Source organism: Pleurotus ostreatus (assembly GCF_014466165.1).
Source record: "Pleurotus ostreatus strain PC9 chromosome Unknown scaffold_11, whole genome shotgun sequence".
Taxonomy (NCBI): Eukaryota; Fungi; Basidiomycota; class Agaricomycetes; order Agaricales; family Pleurotaceae; genus Pleurotus; species Pleurotus ostreatus.
Genome location: NW_023503166.1, coordinates 1,097,185 through 1,121,254, shown reverse-complemented (window position 1 = coordinate 1,121,254; position 24,070 = coordinate 1,097,185). Strand labels below are relative to the sequence as shown.

General features: G+C 50.9%; 9 protein-coding genes across 9 annotated transcripts; 3 read left to right on the top strand and 6 right to left on the bottom strand.

Annotated features, from left to right (window-relative positions):
* Positions 1-291: 291 nt before the first annotated feature.
* On the bottom strand, positions 292-2,211 carry PC9H_002692 (uncharacterized protein; the record flags this gene model as incomplete). The annotated part of the gene is made up of 7 exons (XM_036772327.1): positions 292-526; positions 584-688; positions 740-888; positions 954-1,112; positions 1,161-1,423; positions 1,480-1,802; positions 1,853-2,211. The coding sequence occupies 7 exons, from the start codon at positions 2,209-2,211 to the stop codon at positions 292-294; spliced, it is 1,593 nt and encodes a 530-aa protein (XP_036625973.1).
* A 1,246-nt stretch (positions 2,212-3,457) lies between these two features.
* On the top strand, positions 3,458-4,734 carry PC9H_002691 (uncharacterized protein; the record flags this gene model as incomplete). Its single annotated transcript, XM_036772326.1, has 7 exons — positions 3,458-3,508; positions 3,561-3,573; positions 3,628-3,704; positions 3,761-3,964; positions 4,020-4,098; positions 4,150-4,475; positions 4,531-4,734. 7 exons carry the CDS (start codon positions 3,458-3,460, stop codon positions 4,732-4,734), a joined length of 954 nt encoding a protein of 317 aa, XP_036625972.1.
* Positions 4,735-7,467: 2,733 nt separating this feature from the next.
* Positions 7,468-8,331, top strand: PC9H_002690 (uncharacterized protein; the record flags this gene model as incomplete). Its single annotated transcript, XM_036772325.1, has 2 exons — positions 7,468-8,204; positions 8,250-8,331. 2 exons carry the CDS (start codon positions 7,468-7,470, stop codon positions 8,329-8,331), a joined length of 819 nt encoding a protein of 272 aa, XP_036625971.1.
* A 1,102-nt stretch (positions 8,332-9,433) lies between these two features.
* On the bottom strand, positions 9,434-10,603 carry PC9H_002689 (uncharacterized protein; the record flags this gene model as incomplete). The annotated part of the gene is made up of 4 exons (XM_036772324.1): positions 9,434-10,002; positions 10,055-10,142; positions 10,246-10,368; positions 10,421-10,603. The coding sequence occupies 4 exons, from the start codon at positions 10,601-10,603 to the stop codon at positions 9,434-9,436; spliced, it is 963 nt and encodes a 320-aa protein (XP_036625970.1).
* A 750-nt stretch (positions 10,604-11,353) lies between these two features.
* On the bottom strand, positions 11,354-15,367 carry KRE2_2 (alpha 1,2-mannosyltransferase 2.4.1; the record flags this gene model as incomplete). Its single annotated transcript, XM_036772323.1, has 24 exons — positions 11,354-11,403; positions 11,466-11,637; positions 11,691-11,791; positions 11,845-11,937; positions 11,992-12,125; positions 12,176-12,228; positions 12,283-12,323; positions 12,391-12,530; positions 12,584-12,792; positions 12,835-12,960; positions 13,016-13,083; positions 13,560-13,675; positions 13,844-13,881; positions 13,929-13,961; positions 14,026-14,068; positions 14,133-14,148; positions 14,229-14,354; positions 14,421-14,428; positions 14,509-14,609; positions 14,673-14,770; positions 14,820-14,881; positions 14,946-15,180; positions 15,237-15,271; positions 15,327-15,367. The coding sequence occupies 24 exons, from the start codon at positions 15,365-15,367 to the stop codon at positions 11,354-11,356; spliced, it is 2,139 nt and encodes a 712-aa protein (XP_036625969.1).
* A 1,157-nt stretch (positions 15,368-16,524) lies between these two features.
* Positions 16,525-17,949, top strand: PC9H_002687 (uncharacterized protein; the record flags this gene model as incomplete). The annotated part of the gene is made up of 8 exons (XM_036772322.1): positions 16,525-16,589; positions 16,648-16,754; positions 16,807-16,882; positions 16,944-16,998; positions 17,100-17,250; positions 17,354-17,517; positions 17,581-17,771; positions 17,823-17,949. 8 exons carry the CDS (start codon positions 16,525-16,527, stop codon positions 17,947-17,949), a joined length of 936 nt encoding a protein of 311 aa, XP_036625968.1.
* Positions 17,950-18,433: 484 nt separating this feature from the next.
* On the bottom strand, positions 18,434-19,679 carry PC9H_002686 (uncharacterized protein; the record flags this gene model as incomplete). Its single annotated transcript, XM_036772321.1, has 8 exons — positions 18,434-18,583; positions 18,649-18,686; positions 18,753-18,786; positions 18,852-18,943; positions 19,014-19,024; positions 19,093-19,157; positions 19,211-19,550; positions 19,630-19,679. The coding sequence occupies 8 exons, from the start codon at positions 19,677-19,679 to the stop codon at positions 18,434-18,436; spliced, it is 780 nt and encodes a 259-aa protein (XP_036625967.1).
* Positions 19,680-20,074: 395 nt separating this feature from the next.
* PC9H_002685 (uncharacterized protein) lies at positions 20,075-20,563 on the bottom strand (the record flags this gene model as incomplete). The annotated part of the gene is made up of 3 exons (XM_036772320.1): positions 20,075-20,118; positions 20,179-20,216; positions 20,271-20,563. 3 exons carry the CDS (start codon positions 20,561-20,563, stop codon positions 20,075-20,077), a joined length of 375 nt encoding a protein of 124 aa, XP_036625966.1.
* A 1,193-nt stretch (positions 20,564-21,756) lies between these two features.
* PC9H_002684 (uncharacterized protein) lies at positions 21,757-23,718 on the bottom strand (the record flags this gene model as incomplete). Its single annotated transcript, XM_036772319.1, has 11 exons — positions 21,757-22,089; positions 22,138-22,202; positions 22,264-22,426; positions 22,483-22,499; positions 22,553-22,576; positions 22,627-22,799; positions 22,853-22,944; positions 22,998-23,202; positions 23,258-23,369; positions 23,423-23,475; positions 23,525-23,718. 11 exons carry the CDS (start codon positions 23,716-23,718, stop codon positions 21,757-21,759), a joined length of 1,431 nt encoding a protein of 476 aa, XP_036625965.1.
* Between the last annotated feature and the right edge of the window lie 352 nt (positions 23,719-24,070).

The following is a 24,070-nucleotide window of genomic DNA, read 5'->3' as shown; positions in this document are numbered from 1 at the left end:
CTGTTTATTTTCTCTAGTACTTTCTGGCTTGGTATTAGGAAAGTATTGAGCGGAAATTGCCAAATAAGGAAATTTATGATCAATACTTTTCCAATATTGAGCCGAAAAGTACCGGAGAAAGTAATCTGAATACATTTACCATACTTTCATCAGTCTCAGCGTAAAATTATAGATCAGCGCACGTTGTGTAACCCTGGTTGAGCACGAGAGTACCTGAGGGACATAAATATATCTACGCTTGTCTAGCATAACGTATAAAGGCCGAAACGGAAGCGCCGAGAAAACCGAGGGCTAAAACACGGTGATGGACACTTCGTCCCTCTCCAAAAGAATGTCACGAACATTCCCATGCCTGGGTTGCAATCTCACTCTGAACGGCAAAGGGGTACGTCCAGAAAGTCCCTCGTACTCATCAAGGCTGATGGGTTCTCCCGGGACCTCTTCGAAACGGAAGGCCCACAAAAGCCGAGACAAAGCCATCCATAGTTCACGTTCGGCCATAATCATGCCCGGGCAGAGGCGACGTCTGAGAAACCATTCATTGAGCGACACTGGCTATTACAGTTGACGTGAGACAACGTACCCCGCACCGAAAGCCCAATGATCTCGAAGGAGTACATTTGATTGCTTCGCCGACTCGGAGGAACTGAGCTCATCACCCAGATAACGATCTGGGTTGAAAGTAGAGCTATAACGCCGCCCGTCAGAAAGGGTTTGACAACTCGACGTAGGAACGTACGATTCCGGGTAGCGATCTTCATTATGGTGAAGGGCGTAAACGTTCAGAACCATGGTGGTATTCTTGGGGATATAGTACCCATTGTACACGAAATCTTCGTCGGAACAGTGAGGCGTTCCCATCCAGAAGGGAGCGTGAACGCGAAGAACCTGAATAGGTACCATGAGGGTTCATTAAACTGGATCGCGGGGGCCGAAATGAGTCGAATACTCACCTCCTTGATTATCGCCCTGCAATAGGGAAGCTTCATTTCGTCACTTGCCGTAGGCCAAGCGTGCCGACCGACAACCCGATCGAGTTCCTCGCACGCTTTAGCTTGAATGTGAGGGTGGGATGGCATTAACGCCAAGAACCATTCTATAATTCCCGATGTCTGCAACTTTTTTGAGTAGGTCAGCTGGAAGTAGGCAAAAATACTAACAGAGTGAACCCCGCCAGTCGTGAACGCGATGACGATGAAACACATATCCTTCCAGCTAAGCTCTTCTTCGTGTTGGCATTGTAAGAGTGTCTTGACCAGGCAGTCTGGTACCTCTTCGCCTGCATCTATTCGGTCTTTGACTTGGTTTATCATCGCACCGTATACATCGAGGAAGTCACTGTGAAGTTTACGAGCACTTGCTCGCGAAGGGGTGGGAAGCCATTGTAGAATCTTGATGAAGTCGATCATATTAGTCCAAGGGCCTAGAGCGTCCGACAAATGTCAGTATGTCCGTTTATTTGGTGTGCATGTGCTGTACCGGTGAGCTGCATGAACTCCATGCCTAGACGAATAGCCTCAGCGACCAAGGGCTCAGAGGCCGACACAGTTCGTATACCGAAAGCAAGAGTGAGCATGTTGCTGTACATGCGGTGAGTGAGTATGCGAGCCTTGTTCAACGTTGTAACGTACTTTAGCGCGAAGCGACCGGCGAAGTAGGCGGGGTCGACGGCTGATCCGCCATCCAAAGATGCTTCATAGAGAGATCGAACAAGCATGTGGGCCTCATAATCGATGGTGCCTGCGTATGTATCCACAGCCTTCGAGTTTAGGAGCCACATTGCGATTTTTCTATGCTTTCTCCTAAGGTAATCATCAGCCCTCAACAATGTCTTGGCAGTCAGTAGATGTACCATGTATCGTTGTACGGCGAAGCGGTGATTGCTCCCCCGCCTAGAATGGTCTGGTTCTTCATGAAGTAGGACCAACGGCTAGAAAAATTGGAACCGTGGACAACGAGTAGGTCACGAGCAACAGCTGCGTCGTTGATGACGACGAATAGTTGTTCGCCCATCCATACTGAGTATATTGGCCCATATTTCTTGGCCCATTTGTACAGCGGCTTCTCGGGGTATCGGCGCAGAAAAGCGTAGCGCAGGGGTGGGCCCGGAGGGAGAGGGTTGCCCTTGCTGTCGGTCAAGTTTTTTCGGAGGATGAATGAACGTATAACAATGACAATAGATGTCACGAAGACAAGGATTATAGCCAGCATCTGCGTTGATCGTCAATGCTTCATTCTCTGAGCAAAAAAAACGAGACTTACAATGCCTAAAACGACGATGAGGGAGTGAGGTCAGACCTCGCTTCCCATTTACTATGAAATACTCGTTGAAGGGATCTCGATACTCCTCGAAGTGGACGCAAAGCATCCATCGGAGGTCTGGGTTTACGCCGTGGATGAAATGCTGTACCCGTAATGGCGGTGGTGAAACCATCTTGATGATACGCGCCCCGCGAGGGCGCGATGATCGATATCAGTACCTCGAGAAACCACCATGGCAGGCTGTCGTATGTTCATCAGTCGCGAGGTGGGAGTAAATTAACGGTTACTCAGAAATAGGCGATTGTGCCACTCAGAGCAGCATACGCTGGTCTTACACTGTTCGCATATTTTGGATTGATCTAGCCTTGCAATAGAGACCAGTTTTAGTCATTAATCCGACTTACAAAAGCTATGTCGAAGAGCCACCTTAGACACCGTTTGATTGAGCGTTGATGGCCATAGAAAACTCGAGATGCCTCCATGTTAATCTTGGAAAGGTAAATCAGATTGCTCCGGGTAATTTTGGAACAAACGTTATGTTCACCAGATCATGATAAATAGTGATGATTGAAATACGCCGGGGAAAATGGTAAAGTTTGGACAAAGTGGACGGGTAGAAGCGCTGCGCTCTAAATTGATTTAGCGCCAATTCACTTGCAAGCTTCGAGTTCCCTGGGCCACACGGTATCGTAGCTACAGGCAAGCAGTGGTAGCCGTGACAGTGCGCATGGGTGTCCCCCAACGCTTCTCTCACGGTTGGAGGACTGTGGGAACTTGAAGATTTACTCCTTTCTCGCGCTCCACCAACTTTTGGCGGTGACAGTGTGGAACAAACACAACCGTTCTGACAAACGCCGTGCACGATGGACGAATCGCTCGCGCATCAAACTTGGCAGTGGTTTTTCATCAGCATCAATACTCTAAGCGACCAGTTGGTGGCTCCAAAGATCTATCCGATATAGCCTCATCACTTCTTGATACTTCCAAACGTCCTGGTGAGTCTCGCCGCGGGGCCAGATTTAGTTTTACCATATATGCGAATTCTGATAATTGAGGCCATAGCAAAAGCAGGACCTTCCCACCGGTACAAGTAGTTCTGGTTCTGGATTGATATCCCCGATCTACTTATACAGCACATGTGGTGAACTATAGGCGTCCGAAAATCCCCCTTCCCTTCTTATTATCTCTGTTGGCCATGGCCCAGCTACCGCTAGACAAGACATTCCTACTTGCGGCGTGGTTAGAGGTACCTATCTCTCTCTCTATTCTAGTGTCGCACTGACTTATGGTTTCTTCAGTCTCTTGCTTATGGTCAGAAGGACCGACCAATATGCTGGCACGTAAACTCATCGTAATAACCTATAGGATTCTTCCTTTGCCTATTTTGTGGCACAATGCTGTTCACCTTCGGTAGTGGACATCGAAGCGACGTCCATAGCCGGGTAAGCATGGCCCCTTTATGTCCATCGCGGTCTCGCTGAGCGAGCTCCGGTTGAAGGTCATGGTCGGCATCTCCTGCGTTATGTTCTTCATATCAACATGGCACCTAGCAATGAATGGCTATCGTCTCCTCCAAGGATTTGCTGTACACGTCGGCGATCGAGGCGGTGCCGTTGGGTATATTGGTAATCTGAGGAGGTGGGATCATGTTCTGAAAGACACTCTCTACGCGACCCAAGAAATCTTGGGTAATGCAGCCGGAGTAAGACTCATCGTTTTTTTTTGCGCAGATATGCTGACGACTCTCCTTTCTTTAGATATACAGATGCTTCATCTTGTGGAATAGCGACTGGCGGGTCATCGTGCTCCCGCTCATGCTTATGGTCGGCAGTTTAGGTATGTAGGCGGCAGCAGCCGATCCGGGTCTAGCGCTTACACCCAAATCAGTATCCGGGTATACGGTCTGCGCGCTGTTTGTTCAAGTCGATCCAACCCAGTCCGTGTTTACCAACCGGCTGAACTCGTGGATTCAAGCATTCTATTCTATCGCCGTCGTCCAGAACGTGATCACGACGGGTCTCATGGCGTTCCGCATCTGGCGAACATCAACCAAGTCTGCGAAATATAAGACGGAAAACGCACTACTCCCGATTGTTCGCATCCTGATCGAATCGGCGGCTCTCCAGCTTATTGTCGAGATTTTACTACTTGCGCTTTACTCGCGCAGCGTCAATGCCCAATACATATTACTGGAGCTTGTCACGCCCACGGTGGTAAGTCTGATTTATAATTGATAGCCTCGATGACGCGATTCTCAAACACCTGCAGGGTATTACCTTCAACGCCATCACCATTAGGATAAAGCTTCGTGCGATCAACAACAGCGCCGTCACATCGGAATACTCGAGGTCAGAGCCAGTGCAAACTATTGGAAGTATGCCCATGCGACGCATCAAGGTAGACATTACGACGCAAGTTGAAGACGATACCGATGGAAAAGAAAGTTCGAATTCCAAGCTTTCTCGCGCTTAAAAAAGTCAATAAACGTCGTACAATGTATACCCACCGTGCTGTAGTTGTCTAAGAGATTGTGAATGCCATGTTAATTTAATTGTATTTCCTAGATTCGGCATCGACGAACATCCACATGTCTAGAGCCCTACCATTCTGGATGTTCTAGAGTCAGTCCCAAGCCAAATCTTTTACCCTACGGAAGTGCGATTATCGCTCAATGCTTTCTTGAAAGTAAGTACGTCCCCGTCCGACGATCGTGACCAACCGCGATGCCATTATCCATTTGGCGCCAGTAAGTCCGGACGTTTCACGTGGCACCTCGAGGAGGCCTCCCGTTCGGCGTCGCGATATCTACGGATCGACTCAACTTTGTGGCCCTACTTCTAGTCCGTATGAGTCTGATGATCATGGCAAGCCCTAATATCAATTTAAAAGGACGCTTGTGGGGTGATTGTGCAAAGTATATAGGCTGATGTTTCGAGACTTGTGGTTCGGAGATATGACCCCTAGGGCGCTACGCTGGGAGACCATACGATACGAAACTTCCAGGAGAGATATAGAAGCTGATGGTTGATGTGAAACTTGAAATGTAAAAATTAGCAGCGATGCAGCCGCACTTAGCTCGTTGTAACAAATTGGACCATGGGTCAACCATAGGTGTGTGATAACCTATGTATATCGAACGAGGGCACTCATTGTGTGCCCGCATGGATTTATCTGGAAGAAGGGGGGTTCGTCTCCATCACCTCGTATGTCCGGGTTTTCTATTACTCCTCGTAGCTCTAACTTTGACGCAAACACAATTAGCAACGGCCACCGAGCAATGAGTCTTTCTGATTGGAGCACTGATTACATCATTCCGTAAATTCCGTCGATTTGCGAGTCTGCAAATTATTCAGGGAACTCAATCCGTGTCAAGTCAGATTAGGGCAATCTTCGAGTATGAAGTTCTGTGTTCTCCGATTTCTGATTAATGATGAGATGATGGGTCCTGCTCCCGGTTAACCCGCCGTATTCATATCCGACTACACTGATTTACCGCTGAGAGTGATGTACTTACAGCCGCCTAGCCCCCCCTTCCCGTCATACCCGCCTCGAAACACCCTCTTCGAAGAAGAAGAATCTCACCCCTTGTTCCATCCGTTCTGACACTATAGTTATGCACTCAGAAAACTCGCGTGATGTCGTTTTAATTGAATACACCCAATGCGAAACCATCATTGTTCCCTCAACTCTCATGTCTCGAAGTCCCAATTGCGCGGCGTTGAGGCGGAGCGTCCAAGTGTACGGCTGCTTGGTCGGCGGAGGACTCGAGACCTTTGACGTTCATTGCCATCAAGATTCTTGCTTTTGTGGTGCGCAGCCTCGATCCTCCATAGCGCACCTAGGTAAGGTTTGATCTATTCAGGTTGCTGACATGCATGAGGCAAGGAGACAGTGCGGAGGCTGTATGTGCCGTGGTATCCCACTTCCATCCCGGACTTGATCGCGGGGTCGCCCTTTGATTACGATTGATGTCTTCGCCGCTTAGCTCCCTCGACGTACACCCTACTCGTGCTCGACTTCTTGCATTCCTTGGGCTTCCGTCCGCGCACTGCCAGGTGCGCTCGGCTTTTAAGAATACATGCACGACTATGAGCTCACGATTCTGCAGAGGTCGAGGCAGATAACCTACCATTGCTATCGAAAATCGACACGAATCTATCGCAGAATGCCTACGAGATCACCCTTTATAAGGTGCCCGCCCTTCTACGCACCCACTATGTGGCTCAAGCCAATGGTCACCTACAAGCCCATATCGCTATCGCTAACAAATGGTTACGAGATTACTCTTCGTTCACATATCCGCCCTGCCACACACTCGTCGTGTGGCCCAAGGCAATCGTCGCCTCGGGTTCTGAACTCCTCCTACCGCCTTGTGTTGAATGCGCATATGGTAGCAATTCACGGACTCTCACGGACACGGCTCGCGGCCACTCGTGTTCCCAAGTCATATTGTCCCAGTCACGGCGGCAGACCCAGCGCTCGCGGCTCGCCACGCCTACGCTGGACTTCCTGGTGAGTAACTCGCTAGCACAGGTGCTTTCCTCGATCTAGGGCTCGCTGAAGTGAGGCCTGCTGCGTCGTAGTAGAGGAATGATCAACGAGCAACAGGAGTGATCTACACGCACCCAAGCCTTCGCATCCCTCTGCGTACAGATATATCGCTACTTACCCGAGTTAAAGTTCTGAATTCTGGCCTCGGGACGTTCACTACGCACCCCATTTCTCGATACCAAACCCGTTCGCGATTCCTTCGTTCATATATAAAGTTCTCCATCCGTTGGAAGAGCCGTCGTTTGAGTAACCTTTGAGGTGTTTGTTCAACTCGATTCCTGCAAGACGAGGTATAATGGGACTCCAAGCAGTGGAATGGCGCAGGGTCATGAATTCGCCATGTACGAGGTATTAGACCTTCAGCTTCAGGATATACACGTTGCGCCCTTCGAAGATGCACCGATCTACCCGGAGGACGCCTGAAGCGAAGCAGAGTCCGTGACGTACTACCTCGTCGGATAGTCGGAGATTTCATAACTCCAAGCCTCGAGCCTCGAGGAGCGAGTCGTTATGAATGCATATTCGCGGAATCGATCTGATGCAGCGATAGGCAAAGAATCGGCTTAGCTTAAGTCTGCATGGAGCTTACGTCGAGTAAATTATAAAGAGTAAAAGAGTGGCCATGCCACCTACTGACCTCCACTTCGTACGCCCATGGCACTGCGAACTAGCACGATCGAGCTCCCTATCGAGCTGGTGATTCTCATCATCGATAACATCGACGACAAGCCCACTCTCCTCAACTGCCTCGTCCTCTCCCACTCCCTCTCGCACTACGCCGAACGGGCGCTCTACACTTCCGTCTCGTTCATCGTGCGAAGCCCCTTGCATGGAAGTCGCGGCGCGCTCCCCGGCTTCCGCATCGCGATCAAATCAAAGCCCCACCTCCAGAAAATAACCACACATTTCACCGTCAGCATACAGACCAGCTTCGGAAGATACACGCCCTTCTACCTCGATCTAAACGAGATCCTTCCCAAGCTCACGAATCTCACGTACCTCAATATACAGGCGTCTTCACTTTCACAGAACCGCGGCGTAGATTTCGCTGCGATCCACAGGGCTTCGACTGCCTCGATCTCGTTAAAGACGTTGGTTTGTGATGATGTGTCGGTGCCATGGGAGTTCGTTATGCGACAAGCGTCGTTGAGGCATCTGGAGCTTCGTGGGTCGATGCTTGGCGGATTCAAGTTCCCTAGCCCATCGCACCCTAGCCTACATACCCTACGCTTGCCGTACGAGCACTCAGCGTCGCAGCCCATGTCAACAACTCGAGACGATGATGGATTCTGTACGCCTACTCAACTTGGATTAGAGGAGGGAGAGTGGGAGGCAGTACGCGAGACGATATCTGATCGAGGAGCGCCGAAGTTGGGCTCTTGCATGATGACGTGGGTCCGCAAATAGTGTGTACGGCTTGATTCTTCTCCATGTAGACCCAGTAGCAACCCAGTAGCACCCATGGTCACAGAGCCAACGATTCTGACCAGCGAGCCAAAATGCCACGAGCATGGATGACGCGACATGGTGCAGACCACACGAGTGCCATTGGCGATGCAAAGGCTTAGTTGAGGCTTATAGATGAGGAGCGTAGTGGTTGCTTACCTTCACCCACATCGCTCCTCCCCAGTCTATCCTTGTTGTAGAAAGTCGACTATCGTGTCAGCGTCCACACCCGCGGCCAAAATAGAGTCTACGCTGTTTCCCGCGAAGTTTATTCAATAAAATCCATGTTGCGTGCAGCCACATCAAGTTCTGGATATCACCTAGCCTGCTTCAATTACTGTAGCGCGCTGCGCCATGTGACAAGGAGCCTTTTGGGCGTTGATGAAGAGGATGTATGCATTTGGTTCGCGCCTTTCCTTCCTTTCCTTCGCTGAAGAGGCTACGACGGTAACGGTAGATATGCTGAGAATCGGAGGGGACTAGTTCAATCGGGGGCGTGAGCTATGATTGACCTCCGTTTGCAGGTAGAGTCGTCGCCTTAATCATGGTCTTGCAAAGCTTGAAGGCTCACCAATAAGATGTTTTCACGACGGCTGATCGACTGTGGGATACTCAACTTCCTTGGTCATTTCGACGCGTACCCAGGAGGGGAGAGGGGAGTCGTAGGCATTTCGACGATCCTTTTTTGGCTTTTAACGAAATATACATTTCGTGCTCCGCTTCAAATATGTCTTCGCGGGTGTCAGCGTCACGCATGGCCTCCTTGTAAGTCCTGCTGCCAGCATACTGAATGTAAGTTGCCGGATGCGGACATCTGATGGTCTTCTCTAGAGTGAGATCTTGAAAGATAGCGGTCACTTTTCTATGCGTGGGGTGAATATGGGATTTGTGGAAAATCAAGGCAAACCCCAGTCACCCAGTACCAGGAGATTATCGGTTCTACTAATGGCTCAGACGGTTGGACGGTAGAGTGGGATTGATTTCTGTCGCGGCTACTCCACAATCGTTCCTTGCTACGGTCGTCTCCTATTGAGTATTGCAAGTGATGGGCACGTTAGAGAAAACAGTATCACAACGATGAGTATGCAATGGATTAAATTACGAGAACGAACGAAGTCTAGCGATAAGCTAGCAGTGCAGACGATCCAACAAGTGCTCATGTATGGACTAAACATCAACGTAAATCGTATAGACCAGCAGTGAATAATTGATACGCACTGAAGTTTACATTATTTCTGCCTCCAACATTACCGCCGTTGATAGGGCCCCAGTAAACATCGCCCATAATATAATTAATGTTTACAATGCGATGATCGCTAGTGATAGTGCAGGAATTCCCGGCAGATACAGAGTTCGTGCCAGTCAAAAGCGAAATTTCGTTCGCTGAGATGTTGATCGTGAGGTCGTTGCGAGTGGGTTGGGAGGAATCTGAATCATCGCTGCGATCTTGAGCTTGAGAAGTGCTTGCGGGGAAGTTGAGGCGGAGATTACTGACAGATCGGAAAGGACTAGATGAAATTGTGGGAGCGATTGTCGATACGTCCCAATTAACGCGGTTGATGAATGCCAAGGCATCGCTATGGTGGAGGGTGTATACTTCAAGGTGCAACGTGAGATAGCATGGACGAGCATGATTCACGAAGGGGTTAGAAGCTCGACGACGTATTAATTGTGCTTCAGGTCCTGAAAACTCCTCCAGGAAACGGGAGCAAGAAAGACCACGCTGTACGGCATCCAACTGTGCTATATGATATGTTGGTTAGAAGGCAATTGCATATTGATAGCCTAAGCGTACCAGAGTAATGCTTAGAAGCGACAGGGATAATAGCATGCAAAATGTCTTCAATGACGGTTCGCCCGCCCTCCTTCAGTGATTCATCCGTCTTCGTACTAGAAATACCCCTGCTGGCCCTCTTAGTGGAGCCGGTTCTAGAGCCGATGCTTCGGTTAGGCAATATACTCTAGGATGAAAGTATCAGAGCCGACGAGAGGCAGAGTCCTATATTCCTTACGTACCGTATCACGATGAATAAACCGAAAACAGTCTTCGCTATCAGCAAATTCGAGGCTGACACTCAGGTTCCAGGGCACAACGATGTAGAATTGAAGCTAAATAAATCAAGTGTCCGCCGACATAGGACGATAGTACTCCCATGCTTACCTTGCGCATGACAACCCAGGTCGTGCTTCTCCCAAATGAGAATGAATGTTGAATCTCGAAGTGAGCCTCCCCTTGTCGATACCCCGCTTGTTCAGCCAACTGGTGAACATCAACCAGATCTGTTACTATGTCGGTGCGATGGCATCTGCCTTTAGTGTACGCTATGATGATGGTACTCGCCATCGGCAACAACCTGCGCCATTCGACGATAGCAACTCATAGATAAAAACCACACAGTTTGACACTTACACAGGTTGGTGTGGCCTCCATTGTAGTACCTTAGGGCATCCTTCCATCCTAAACAACTCTGACCAGCCCCAAAAGTCATGTTTATTGAAAGAGGCGGTCGAGCCCAAGCTCCAACTGGAATCAAAGTTGACGCGAACGGCTAGAAATCATCAAGTGCTGGTTAATCCACCATGCAGCTCAACTGAACACCAATCAAACGGGTACCTTTGACGTAACAGTCGTAGTGTGGGCTTCACCCGCATCAAAGCTTCAGCACTCTGGTCTTGGAATTTCAACTTGACTCTGCTGTACTCACAAGATTCCTCCGTCCATGATCGAGACGGATGATGGGTTAGCTTTGGGTGGCCCGCAGGGGACGCAATAGTTCGGAAGATGGTGGTCTCAACGTGAGTGCTCGTATCGACGGTTGCCACACCCACATTATGTTACATAAGCGCGAAACGACGAACGAACCGACGAGGTAGCATGACTGGTAGGTCTAGACGGGCGCTGACCGAACGACAAGGAAGAATATCACACAAACCGCATTCCTCGCAAACCGCCAGCGGCCTGTCATGTCTACAGACTATTATCGACGTGCCCGACAGAAGCAACCCAACGGCCATAGTTAATTTGACATATTGACGCTAAGCAGCCTTGGTCATTCAGTATTCAACGGCGATACACCATGATACGAGCTGTAGTCTATTTATGGATCCTCTCCCACTGTTTCATACACGAGTAGCCGTCATAGTCTATAATTGGAGCAGTGTTCGTAAGTTCAAGCCACGCACGAAAAACGGGGAGTGGGCCTCACCAAAATTCCGCTTTGGATCGCACCCGCACTTGGACGTCTCCCAAAGCGTCGCGTTCTGCGTGCAATGTATATATGGGTTGTTTTCGTACCCTATATTGTCGAAGAAATGGATCTGGTCTTTTTGCGAGAAGAGCGCGGCTCCGATGCTGTGGATTGGTGCGTCGGCCCAGCGCTGCGTGGTACGGTGAGGAGAGTGGTATCGGCAGAGAACGGGGCTAATCGTACCTCATAGTAGAAACCGCCCTTTTTGTCTAGGTAATCGAAGAAGGACTGATATGCCTCGCCCCGCCACATGTCCATATCAGCGATTTGGAAGTTGCTCCAGACTATAGTTAGGTCGTGAGGCACACGCGGTCAACGGCTGAAGAAAGGAACGCACAGTGGCATCGATTGTAGGTCTCCCCGCCATTATCACTCAGATAATCCATCGCATTGTCCTTTGCAACGTACTCCGGATGTTTCCCCATGTAATCTGGCATGAAGAGTGAGAAGACCACGCCAAAGAGTAGGAATTGCTGATTCGTACCTCTAACATGGCCCCATAACGTTGGGATTGTAGACCCGAATTCGTACAAGGTCATCGTGAAGCCAAACGTCTTGTTGTTTTGCTCCATGAAAAGGAAGGGGTCGCCCATGTTGCAGTGATAACGGGTGCCGGGGCTAGTCGGCCGTCAGTTGACTGGTTGAATAGGAAAAAACTGCGAACAAACTCAATCCACCAGTACCATCGATATTGTTGAAGGAGGGGGTGCTTGAAGAAAAACTACAGGCCAAGTGAATGAGCCAGCGCGAATATCCGACGCAGCGGAGGACATACCCCTGCTCTGAAGCGCCACAGGTTACGATGATAAAGACTCCCTATTTTCGGAGACAGCAAGCGCCGTGAATTCAACCAATACCACCAGCAAGTCAGACGCGTGCGTACCTCCAAAAACGATGCCATCCTTGTCCATTTGCTCCCTCGTCTTATCCGCCTTCTCCTTGTCTATCCACTCTGGTTGGTCCCAAAGCTCCTTCGGGACGACGCCATACTCTATTTTTGCTTTCGTCAACACCGAGATACGCCTACACCGGGCACCCTGTCAGAACACGCTGACACCAGCGGTTCTAGCACTCACTTCTTAAAGTCATCACCAAACTCTGCTTCGGGATTGAGGATCACGTAGGGGTAGTTGTGGTGCTTGTTGAATCTATCCTCTATATCACGGATAGTCGGCACGAGGGTGTCCACATCGGCGTATTTTGCGAGGATGAGCAGCGTCGCGTTCGCGCGCGGTGGGGCTGCGGGTGCTGCGGGTTCGGGTGGCCGCGGGGGGTTTGGAGTGGGCTTCGGCGGAGAGGGCAGGTCGTTCTGAACGGGTACGCGAACGTCCCCCGTATCGATGGTGTCTGGCACGGCTGGGGCGTTGGATTTGAAATGGGAAGCGATGTTGTTTATGGATGTCATTCGGCCGTACTCTTCATGTGTGAAACTGATAATATAATGTATACAAACCTAGATGGCTTCCCGGTTACTCTGCGTCCAGCAATTGAACGTCGAGGGAACGCACCACAGCGCCCACGACCAGCAGCAGATACCTGGCCCCGATATTCATCCTTGCACCACCACCTCCTCCAGCTGTTCGTCGTCAAGGAATCAACTGTGCAGTCGCCCACAGCGGTGAGAAGCGGGAAGGTCAACTCCGCGCGAAGAGAAGCCAGAAAAAAGGCAAGGCAAGTCGAAAGCCGGCTTGTAGGTGGGCGGTCGGTTATGAAGATGGTCGAAGCTGCGCCCTTGGCAACGCGAAAGCGTCATCAGCGCTTTCGGCGATTCTGCTGGCGCCCGGAAGCATTTTGCAATTTTGATCGCTTCCTTATCAGATTTTGAATTCAATATGATAAGCGCTATAGGAGACGATAGGAGACGGTGGATGAATTCCCCAAACTGGATTCCAATCCAACAGTATAGGTACAATGGTTTGAGATTACAATTACTCCGTGATTGGTACAATACTCTTCTTCGTTACTTATTAATTATCTCTCCCTACACACTCGACGCGGTGGTATCATCACTGAGCCCAGTGCGCACGCACGCGTTGGTGTTGGGCCTCCTACCTCCGGCGGGACCCGCGAATTGGATCTCGCTCTTCATGACGGTTGTGGATGCCATGCCCAGCAGCGCGGGGTCGCGCAGGTTGAACAGCAGCCGCGATACGATGACGGATGCGACGCTAACCAAAATCGAAACCAAAATCAAAATCGAAATCAGAACCAAATATCAAATCGAAATCGAGTTGATTTATCGGGTCGATCAGGTGTAAGGTGTAAGGTCTAGGGCGGCGGCCCCAACAACCCAACAACGAGGAAGAGGTAAGAGGTAAATATAAATATGGACGTACCAGCTGCTAAACGTCGTGCTGACGCCCTTGAGCGCAGCCTATATCATAGCGTACGTAGTATCGTATATCGTATATCAGCAGTTACCTGGGTGAAGCTGAGGAGGAGAACGGACCGGTGCTAGCTGTCACACATGGGGGGTCAGAAAGCGTATAAGTATAAGAACGTCCGGGGAGGCACGCACTGCGAGCGTCAACACGATTGACATGTTTATCACCAAGATGACTCTAGTATTCATAAACCACGGGTCAACCAGAGCACACTCATGATATTCATGGCAGAATGACATACGCGATGTATACGGAGGCTATCACGATCCGGGATGTTTTCATTTAAGCTATGCGCATGGCCGCGCAAAGAAATAGGGATGGAAATAGAGGTACGTACCATCGCGCAGGATGATTTGGACGAGCGACGTCCCGGGGACGCGGTGCGACCCGAAGGCCTTGCGCAGGGTGAGGACGTAGATGGAGATGTCGAACACGAGCAAGCACGCCCAAGCGATCGCTAGATCTAATATCATTCGGCAAGGATATCAGGCGTCGATTCGCTATGATTACTAGTCGGGGGAGTACGTACGGATGCCGCTGTGGGGATTCAGTGGATGTTGATTGAGCGTTATTCATTCATTGGGATAAAATAATGCTAAATGCAACAGCGGACGTACCCAGTATGCGTCAAGCTTTCTATGCACCCGATGCGGGGCCACGCTTGCACCTGCAGCGCATCCGGATTAGAGTGCCCGTCATCGGATGAGGCGATAGCCCACTGGATGAAATACGGTGAATTAGCGCCTCAGGTGCCTCCGAGCCCTGAGAGACGGAGACGTACGCTACCGAGTGCCACCAGACCTGCGATGATGGGGCACATAATATAGAGGAACCTCCTGTTATGGGCGTATAAAGCGTGTGTTCGGATAGTCAAAATCACTATAAATCGTCTTTAGCTTGAGCCGCGAGCGCAGAAACGATCACGTACGGCCGATGATGAGTTGCGCAGCTACGATATAGTACGAATGGAAAGAGTGGAAGTGGTGGCAGCTAAGACATCAGCGCATGAGCCATATGCCCGCTATGAGTGCGATGCTGCAATGGTAGCACGTACATCTGATTGCTTAGGTTAGTTGATGGTATGAGAAGAGGGGACCGCAGCAAACTTACATCGACTTTATTGAAGGGGTCGTCGGTCCAAAAGTAGGCTACGATGACCGGGACGTGGGCGAAAAGCGAAGTATATCTGTTTAGGTAGAAGAGAAACCGAGCGGTTGTGAATCCTTCCAGGGCCCAGTAGCGCTCAATCTCCAACGGCAGAGTCAACCAGTAATCGTAGTAGAGGATCGCTATATACATGAGATCGAGTCAGCCAGAGCCTCTCGACTAAGCTCGCAGGGCTTACTAACTGCAGCAAGGGAGAGATAGCTCTTGACATTGCTATACACCGAGGTCAGTCCGTGCAAAGGGGCCACAGCGAGCGCTGGTGGCGTACTTTTGGATCTGCAGTTCGCTTGCGGTGAGTTGTGTGTCCATAGCTCCGCACGCAGGGCAATAGTGGGGTAGAGTGGCCAGGGCTGCAGGTCGGACGACGGCCCCAGCATTAAATGTCCGGCGACGACATAGTACAGCCGTGAGATGCATCATTTAGAAGACGCGTTATGGCATGTTATTTTCTTGGCTGCAAGACAGATGCATGATCAACCATCATAACAAGGTGAGTTTGAGCTGCAAGTATATCAGTGAAAGGATTTTCCGTGGGGGATGATCGATGGTCGAGGAACGCGCCCAATGGGATCCAATCGCGAACACAACAAGAATACGACTGTGTGAGCCAAAGGTGCGCTTGGCGCCGAAGACGTGGGTCTGCAGAGTCAGACTGACGTGGGTACGACATAACGGCAGAGAACCACGACTATGCACATGGCCGTTTCTAGCCCAGAGCAGCCCAGTTGTACTTCTTGTAAGCCACTTGTGTTGAAATAAGCCGATGAGTTCACACGAGTGAACAAGAACATATTGCGTTTGGCTGGGACTCCTGCAAACGCATCAATAAATAAAAGAATACATGCGCGAAACGATACTACAGTAGTCACGTGTACCCCTATACCCCTGTACCACCAAGATTGCTGAAATCCAACACCTTGATGGCGTGGCCTCAAGGCCTCAGGCCTGAGCGCTTGAGCTGCGAAGCACAGGAGGAATTTCACCGTGGCGAACGTCACCACTCAAAAACGCTTTACGATGATTCTTGTACTTGGTCGCTCTCGATTAGGCTCGATTGCCCGATTCGCGGAGCGTTCACACCACGTGAGGAAATGGTTCCGTCAGATGATCAGACTGCATGTGCAGCTTACACTGGCAACGCCTCAATCTACCTCGCCGTCTTCGCCTAATCAAACAAGGCACGACGCCACGCTGCTCGCCGACGGAAGGCGGCAGCGATACAACGAACGTATCAATATATAATTCCATCGCTTCAGATTCACAACACATGGTGACCATCATCGCGAGGGAAACCGACCAACGTGCACCACTGCCTACATCACGAAGCAGCCTTCTTCGATCGCATGGATCACGCTTCTGGCGGAGGGGTAGATAAATGAGAGAATCGTCACCTGTATGAAGCCAGCCGCCTGATCCCACCCACTCGCCTTCGGAGAGACCCAGCAGTCAGCCTCACTCTGACTATAATGCTTCCCTGGCTCTTCATCGTAGCTTCATTGACTCTAGCATTAGCTAGCCCGTCGGCAAAACGGTGCGTCCTTGTACCTTCTCCTTTGACACCTACTCATCGTGTTCCGGGACTCTTCAAGAGCGACAGTATGCAATGGACACGCTGAGTTGTGCGATAGGAGCTTCGGCAATGTCACCTTTTTCGGCTCGCATGATTCATTTGCATTTACCACTGATCCCATCGTTCGTGAGTCCTTCATTGCCACCCCGCCGAATCACCCCGCTGAAACTCGCGACAGTTGCTCGCGACCAAGAGGTCGACATACCCACCCAACTAGGGCTGGGAGTTCGGCTCCTGCAAGCTCAGGCTCATATGTCAGTCGCGCCTTGACATTCTTGACATAGTTTGGAACCATCAATGAATCTACCTTTCAAGGCGCAATGGGGCTCTGCACTTCTGCCATACCAGTACGTATCCAAGCCATTGTCGCGTCGCGTCACTAGGCCAAACTCAATATTTCACACAGGTTGCGTGAGTACTGGTACTGAACCGCCGTCATGGCTCCCTGAAATCCTCCCCTGATACCCCTAGATCCTCTTTGATGGCGGAACCGTCGAAAACTACCTCAAAAAAGTCAAAACCTTCCTCGACGCAAACCCGAACGAAGTCCTCACCCTCATATTCACCAACCCCGAGGGCGTCTCCATCCCAAACATATGGAAGCCCGCCTTTGATAACGCCGGTACGCCTCTTCCCTGAACCGATTTTTTCTGGGATTCTCATAAAACGCACTCCAACCTACTTAATCTGTGTATATGCGCATACGCACATCCATGGCATACTAGGTATTACACCTCTTGCGTTTGTCCCCCCTTCCATCCCGATGAAGGCGTCGGATTGGCCCACGCTCGGCCAGCTAATCGACTCTGGCAAACGCGTTGTCGTGTTCCTCGACGCTGGTGCCGACGGGCAAGGAAGCGGCAACTTTATCCTGCCAGAATTCCCTATGGTACGCTCCCTCATCATCATCTCCCCCTCTTCGCCATTCCTCACAGCTTGGTTATCCACACAGATTTGGGAAACGCCTTTCTCTCAGACAGACGCTTCTTTCCCTTGCCGCGTCGACCGCATCCAGGGGCCCCTCTCCACCCAGGACCACATGTACATGATCAACCACTCCCTCAACGTCAACATCCTTCCAATCGGAGATGGGGTGCTCGTCAGCGACCCAGTAGACGCGCCAGTAACCAACGGTGTCACGTCGTACGTCTCTACCAGCCATCTATTACAAAACACACTGATCTAGTTTTATAGCATTGTGAATCACGCCAATGGCTGCGCGCAATTCGCTGCTGGAAGGGCACCGAACTTCGTTCTCTTGGATTATGTCAATATCGGCCAGGGCAAGCAAGCCGTTGATATCTTGAACGGAGTTGCGTAAATCCTTTCACTCTTGTGTAAAGTTCTGTAAACTGTACGAATGCGAATCGGAACCGCCTTCATCGTACGATTGCAAAGATTGGTAGTCAGTAGTCCAGATCAGGCAGTCAAGATCAGGGGCATTGCATTTGCATCGGCACGGCGTGATTTCCTAGGTCGATCGGCCGAGACGATCACCCGATCCACAACTAAGTACTAAGCAGTAAGTCGGGTTCGCATCGCGCCTGGCGGTTTCAACTCGATGTGGCTCCGACAACTAATGCTGATATACGAGATCAAATGTACAACGAAGCAGCGTCAAGGACTTGGTTTACATTTCGGCCGACGTTCGCTTTGGACGAGACGGAGTCGTAGCTCGCATTCTACAGACTATGCGGTCAATCTACCACTTCGATGCCACAGCTCTAGACTTACCATTCGACAGCCTGGCCATTGTGCCTGCCTCAGAAAGTCGACGCCGTCATCCCGCCATCCATGACGATGATCTAATATTTGATGGAGGTGAAAGGGTGCGCGGCAGTGAAGACGTGCGAGAGATTGCCCACCTTGTTCGTCATGTACGCATTCGTGACCAGCATCTCCACACACGAGGCGACCTCCTCTGGCACGCCGAAACGATTGACGGGGATCAATTTCTGATCAAGGATTAGCCATGTCATGTCAATGTGGGTCAACTTCATAGACAGGTAAGCCCGCGCACCCGATGTTCGTCAGGAGGATTCGCCATCATCTCGGTTCCTAGATGGAGATATGTTAGCAGATATCCGTTGTGGGCTATCCACAAGGTATCTCTGGATAGCGCACCGATTATCAGAGCAGGAGCGACTGCGTTGCATGTCTGCATAATGAATTGGTCGCAATCAGTGACCTAAAATAATCGGATAGTGTGCAGCCTGGACGTACGATTCCGTCCTTCGCGTATCGGGAAGCGACCCAATGCATCAATCCATGCAGAGCCGACTTGGAGGAAGCGTACTGCGGCCCAATTACGCCTCCTGTGGCTTTATCATGGCGAGCATCCATGAGTGAGTTGCGATATATCCACCATGGCAGATGAACACATACCTGCTGCGACACTATACATATCAGTGGAGTGAGGAGGTTGGTCCTCTGCGAATGCTACCAAATCAAACCCCGTACATACCTAGAACAAAATATAACCCGTCCAAATCCCTGCTGCGCCATGTGTGGCACGCATAGTTGAGTGAGCTGTCCTTTCGCCGTTAGCACAGAGCATCTGAGGGACTAAATCAGCAACGCACAAGGAATGCCTGCCCCGTGTTCGTCGTCCACGTACGCTCGAACTCCTCGATGCTCACATCCTCTATATTTCCCCTGGGCCCGATCCTAGGCCCGGTAATCCCGGCGTTGTTGAACAATATGTCAGGGCGGCCCATCTGCGCCACGACGTCGGCGTGGAGCCTTCTGACGTCGTCGATCTTGCTGAGATCCGCTTGAAACGCTTTGGCGTCGACCTGCGCGCCGGCGGCCTTCAGCTCATCTGCTAAGGCGGCGGCCTTGGCCTCGGCAGAGTGATAGTGGATCGCGATGGAGCACCCAAGCCGAGCGAGGGCAAGTGAGGTCGCGCGGCCGATTCCCCCGCTAGCGTGCACAACGGGGAAGAAGGAACAGTCAAATGGTCAGATGGTAGGCTCAGACGGATCGGACAGTCGGGGCTTACGTGCAGCCTGTGATGAGCGCAAGTTTTCCTTTCAGTGTTTCGGACGACATTGCTGATCTGATGATTGGCCAAATTTGAGGCCTTGGGGATTATATGTGTGGCAGAATTCGGAGATCTAGTGGCGCGTCCTGACTCAAGCTCAAGCTCAAGGCCTCAGGTGACGTCGATAATCGTGAGACCATGTACAACTAAAATCCGAATGGCCCAAACGTCTGCCGAGAGTTCCCGCATCAAGGCTAGATAGAGGATGAACAGACCAGGATCCCGGTTCAATAAGAAACTCTGCATCTATTCTCTCTGCTTATCAATTCGAACTCGCTGATATAGTTGTGAGGGATTTGTAAACATACTTCCAGGACGATACACGCGAAGACAAAGGCGCTGGAACTTCGAAATTACATACATGAACGCAGTACAAGCGACCGCGATCTGCGACCGCAATATTTTACAAGATGTCAATGGCAACACAACCGACGTTGATCAACCCGTCTGGAATGGATGTCAGCATTGGAGAGAACAAGGACAGGACTGAACGCGGTGTGGGCTCACTGAATTGGACGTTCTCGCAGCACACGGTTTGAGCATTGCTAGACAGGAAACAATGAGTCTATTGTTCTGGGATGAACGTTTCTAGAGCTTACCAGCTACCACCGACATCGATGCCACTGCAGGTGAGACCGAGGACGACATCGACACCGCCAAAGACGAGGGCGACAACGGCGTTGAGACCGAGGAGGGAAAGCAAAGTCCCAAGGCCGTTCGAGGCGAGGATGGGCGTGAGGACGCTGCTGACAACGGCCGCAGTCCCAACGTTCTCGCAGCACTTGATCTCAGTGGAAGAGCAAGTGGGCTCGGTGCGGGCCACGAGCGGTGTGGCAGCCGCAAAGGTAGCAAGAGCAGTGGTAGCGAGGACGGCAGGCTTTGAGAACATCATGTTGAATGTTGGTGATACTTGAACTGCTGTGATGTGTTCGAGTGAAGAATAGTGGACGAGAGTGTATGTCTCTTATACGATTGACTCTTGTATGGGCCCAATTGGGCTAGATGAAAGGTCGTAGAGTGTAGAGCGACCGTGGAAGTACCGCAGCCAATCCTCGGCTAGAGCTTGAGAAGGGTGAGCGGGCGCTGAGAGCACAAAAGCAATATACACTTGTATGCAATCCACCAAGAGTGGCGCCAGGCATCCAACGGGGGATACTCGCTGACGCGAAGTATCTTGGTCTATGCGGAAGACGAATCGAACGACAGGCCGTTACGAACTATCGACCGCAATGAGCAGGGCCAGACGCCTAGATGACTCCCTGTATATTTGACACGAGCGAATCACATCAGTGACAGTTAGAAAATAGAAGAAGTAAATGGACGGTCAGGGAGTTCCAGATTGCAAGAAACCTACAGGAGCCAATGTGTGATACCAAGAGCTTCGCGTTGTGTTCCATAGTCGAGTCTGAACGTTCCGAGACGCGAAGAGCAGAAGCTGAGCGCTGAATGATGGACCTAACGTCCCGACCCCACTCGCAGAGCTATACCACATCACCGACAGGCATCGACTGGAGATAGCCGCAGGGATCCATTCGCAACCCACCAATCGGAGGCAAGGGCCGACGAAGACCACTAAAGCATCTAATACAACGGATGTTCTACCCTTTCATGGACGTAGGCGTCAAATGAACACTGTGCTTTGTTCCTGACGAGACGCGTTCCCTATTCGCTTGCTGAGTGGCGTCGGTCCAGGCAGGCAAGGAATGTATGATATTGGTCGCTTTAGGCAGGGTTGTTAATTCTTGAGTATTTCGATGACGTTGCACACACGCTATCTCCTGCCGTCGCTGAATCGAGGGCTTGGACAGTAGGCGACGTTTCGCGGAACACGGTCTGACCGCAACCGACTCTGTCAAGAAAATTGCCGCGAGCTTTGACACATTGCCTGATTTATCGCACTGTGCGTGGGGCGAATGGACGTGAATTTCTTGTCCTCAACGTCCCTCGACAATTTAGAGGAAGCGAGGGTCATCCAAGGATTTCCCTCTCCAATTTGGCATGTCGAAGGTCTCCGCTTAGTCTAGGAGCACTTTTGTGAGAATTAGATGAAATGTCAAGTGGCGGATACAAGGACAGGCTCGAATACTATCCCTTACTGAAGAAGTCCTTGATCTTTCGCTGACCATCCACCGAGGCTTCATCAACCCTCCTGACCGCTCTTGCCGCGACCTCCATGCCCTTTGAGACCAACAACTCGAATTCAGCCCTCGGTATGATTCCCCCCGTCGCCTGCTTATGTCCCCTCGCATAATCGTCCCCTACACGGGCCATAAACACATCATCCACTTTCGCACCGTAGTCTTTAAGGAGTTGCTGAAGATCTGGCTGCGCTGTCTCTGCAACTTTACGAAGGCTTGCAGGAATCCTACAGGAAAACGAAACAAGATTAGGGTCGGGGTGGTGTGATGGATTGACGACCTGCGAGCGACGAATTAAAGGGCATATTACGGGTTCTATTGAACGTACCATTATCATTTTCAGGTCCTTCCCTTTCAATCTAGAGGCCCAACGTATCGCTACAACAGGATGAACTACGTACGTGTGAACATGGTCATACTCAGGAGGGCGACGGATCAGGAAACGGGTACACACCTTGATACCGGCTATCAATCCTTAGCAAAGCAACACATCCGTCTTTGGAGAATTGAGGAGCAGCACGACTGCATCGTTCAACTTCTTCATTGATACGAAACCGCAATCTGCGGAGCTCAGTATTGTTTATTATCGTTGTCGGGCCGTCAGCACTGAGGAGAGCCTATAACAGTGTCGTCAGCATCGATGATGCTTGAGGGTGGTACAACAATAGCGTACATCCCAGGCGGATTGAACTGGGGGCTCGGTAATCAGCATATAAGAACTCTCTTCAACGATGCCTACTCACCATTGAACTCCGGCGTCCTCCGGGCTGTGAATGGTACTGAGGATACGGCAATGGATACTAGAGTCCCCACTCACGAGCATTCAACAACGAAACGGAGTCACTCAAAGCCTTCTTCTTTACGACTTTGATAGTGGCTCCTAGCCTCAGCATCTCCTCGCTCACTGGCCAATGACCCTCCACATCGCCGAACTTGATTTCACTTGGACCTAGGTCGCCGAAGATTCCCAACAGGGCTAACCATGCGCAACTAGCAATCAACCATCATACAGTGAGTTAAGAAGGAGTGAGCGAAGGGCATACGATTCGGGAATGCTGCTCTCCAACGGATAGCACATGAGATAGGTTAGCAAGGATGAGGTACAGATTGGGGGTGATTTGCAAGCCGTCAGGACCTATAATGCGATTCTATCCAATGACCATATCAACAGTGGACGCGAGACCGTACCTGTGAACCTTCGGGGAAGTCGTCACTCTGATGATGGTCTACAACCATAGTCCGGACCATAGCGCGGCCTTCGTCGAGAAGGGGCTGAAGTAACGGCGGACCACCACGACTTCCTTGGTCGACATATATAACTCGCACTTCGTTTGACGTACTATCCAATTCGCCGCCACCACTAATGGCGATTGCTAGGCACTCCAGTCGCGCCCTATCAGCGTGGACACAGCTAAGAACGTACGCATGATAGGGTAGTAAGAGCCCACCTTTCAGATGCGGAGAACACGTTGGTTCCCTTTGCGATGAAGTGCACATGAATTGATTCAGGAGGGAGCCCAAGGCCGTTGAGAGTGCGATATAAGATTAGTCCCGACGACACTATGGGGAACGTGTAAGCATCAGCAAGGACTGTCCGTGCATTAACTACTAACATCCGTCTGCGTCCTTGTCCGGAACGATGATAGTCGGCAGTCTACGTTCTGCGCTGGAATCTTTTCAGCATGTTGACACCAAGAATATGCATGTGAGCCCACCATTGCTTCATAAACGTTCTGGCTGCCTTCAGATCTTCGGCGGGAGCGGGCCAGTCCTTCCAACGCCCCTCTCCTGGAATATCTTGCCTACCCGCCCTGGAAACGGCGACTAGGCGCGGTTTCTTGGTATTATGCATAGTTGTCGGCGATGGTATTTGTGATAATGCTCGCTTAGTCGAGGGTTTGGGAGACATCGCTGAAAGAAAAAGTGGGTTGTGGAGGAGAGAGGGAGTGGCCCAAGTATTTGCTTCCGTCGATCGCTAGCCGCATCCGTTGTCAGCCTCACCCAGGGGTATCGCCCATCTAGGAGGGAAAGTGTACTCGACGATCGAAATAAGGGCTACGATCGAGCGCTGGAGAATCAACATTGCACCATTTCGAAGGCAAGTGGCGCCTTCTTCGATCTAGGATCTCTTGAATTTGCTTAGTTGTGGTCGGCGAGTTAAACGTGCTGTGCTGGGGCGAGCGGTTCGCTTGGTGGCCTGGTGCTTGATTTCTTTGACTGAAGTAGGACCGCCTTGTGGTGACAGTTTCAACTCCACCGAT